General features: G+C 45.1%; 1 protein-coding gene across 1 annotated transcript in view; it reads right to left on the reverse strand.

Annotated features, from left to right (window-relative positions):
- LOC111973466 (collagen alpha-1(XV) chain-like) overlaps window positions 1-1948 on the reverse strand; it is a 48598-nt gene that overhangs the window by 40504 nt on the left and 6146 nt on the right. The window contains exons 3-5 of the mRNA XM_070446784.1: window positions 1524-1601; window positions 1338-1394; window positions 1031-1159 (exon numbers count right to left, since the gene is read on the reverse strand). Coding sequence (XP_070302885.1) covers window positions 1031-1159; window positions 1338-1394; window positions 1524-1601 — 264 coding nt within the window. The remainder of the gene's footprint in view (window positions 1-1030; window positions 1160-1337; window positions 1395-1523; window positions 1602-1948) is intronic.

Consider the following 1948-nt stretch of genomic DNA (forward strand, 5'->3'; position numbering starts at 1 on the left):
TTGGCCTTGACAAACCTTCTGCAACACCTGGCGCGCGTTTAAATTTCTCATTGGATTTCTGGCAGACACCGGGGGTTTATTATTGGATTCATCTCGCACGCTGTCTGTCTCCTAGAAATGAATTGCCAAAGCCTCTCAACACACACACACACACACACACACACACCACACACAACACACACAGCACACACACACAACACACCACACCACCACACACACACACACACACACACACACACACACACACAAGCACACACAGCCTTATACGTCCTGATAGGTACCAGAAATTACGAACTAATAACACGTCAATACCTTGTCAGTAGCACTTTCCACTGTAACGTCTACAACCTGCGTTGGTACTCAGCATTCACTGTAACACGTCTACACCTGTGTATTCAGCATCTTCACTGCCTAACGCTCCTACACCTGTTGTATTCAGCATTTCACCTGTAACGTCACCTGTTGCTATATCAGCATTTTCACTATGTAACGCTCTACACCTGTTATATTCACATTTACACTTTAACGTCCTACACCTGTTGTATTCCAGCCATTTCACTGTAACGTCTACACCTGTTGTATTCAGCATCTTCACTTAACGTCTACACCCTATTCTATTCAAGCATTTCACTGTAACCGTCATACACCTGTTGTCCTATTTCAGCATTTCACTGCCCTAACGTCTACACCTGCTTGTATTCAGCATTTCACTGCTAACGTCTAGCCACCTGTCGTGTATTCACGCATTTCCACTGTAACGCGCTCACACCTGTTGGTATTCAGCATTTCACTGGAACGTACTGACACCTGTGTCATTCAGCTTTTACACTGTAACTTCCAACACCTGTCTGTATTCGAGCAATTCACTTGCTAACGTCTACACCTGTTGTATTCAGCATTTCACTGTAACGTCTACACCTGTTGTATTCAGCATTTCACTGTAACGTCTACACCTGTTGTATTCGGCGCATGTGACGAATAAAATTGGATTTGATTTGATAGAGTTTCAGTGATGTGTTTGGTGACTCACAGGCAGTCCAGGTTTACCCATCTCTCCATCCTTCCCATTTTCCCCAGGAGCCCAGGGGAACACAGAGAGGCCCTCAGATGAACCTGGGGGGCCAGGAAGCCCTGGAGGACCAGGTGGACCAGGAGGACCCTGGATGAAGAAAATAAAATCCATAACATTCACGCTAACAAAATAACACGATACATCTGTCATAATGCATAAATGCTAATGCTAACTTATTTGTACCCAAATGGTGTTTGTGTCTATAGTCAGTGAGCAGAACAACAGGTTGTAAGGTTCTAGAGTTTTGAAAAGAATGACCACTCACTGTCATAATCTCTGTGTCTCCGTCAAAGTACTCAAAGCCTGAGCCGTCCACACCGTCCTGCAAACCACATACGCTTAGAATGAATGAAGGAACTGATGAATCAACGAAAACAACCAAATCAATCGTCCAACTAATTCTACCATCCATCTATTCACATCCACGTGTGGTTCATTCCACACTACATACCGGGGATCTGGATGAGTTGGGTCGACCCGGTGGCCCAGGAGGTCCGGGGGAACCAGGTTTGCCCACTCCAGGATCCCCCTTTAGGGGTCAACAACACACACACAATCCAGGGTCAAGGAACACAATAACCAAGTACAACAGCGTTTCTCAATCCAATCCTGAGGGAACCTTGTTGGATAATGCACATTTTAGTTCTGGCCCAGCACTAACACACCAGATGTAATTAATCGCCAGCCCTTGAAGTAATTAATTGCCAGCCCTTGAAGTAATTAATCACCAGCCCTTGATGTAATTAATCGCCAGCCATTGATGTAATTAATCGCCAGCCCTTGATGTAATTAATCGCCAGCCCTTGATGTAATTAATCGCCAGCCCTTGAAGTAATTAATCGCCAGCCCTTGATGTAATTAATCGCCAGCCCTTGA

Source organism: Salvelinus sp. IW2-2015, linkage group LG14, assembly GCF_002910315.2.
Source record: "Salvelinus sp. IW2-2015 linkage group LG14, ASM291031v2, whole genome shotgun sequence".
Classification (NCBI taxonomy): Eukaryota; Metazoa; Chordata; class Actinopteri; order Salmoniformes; family Salmonidae; genus Salvelinus; species Salvelinus sp. IW2-2015.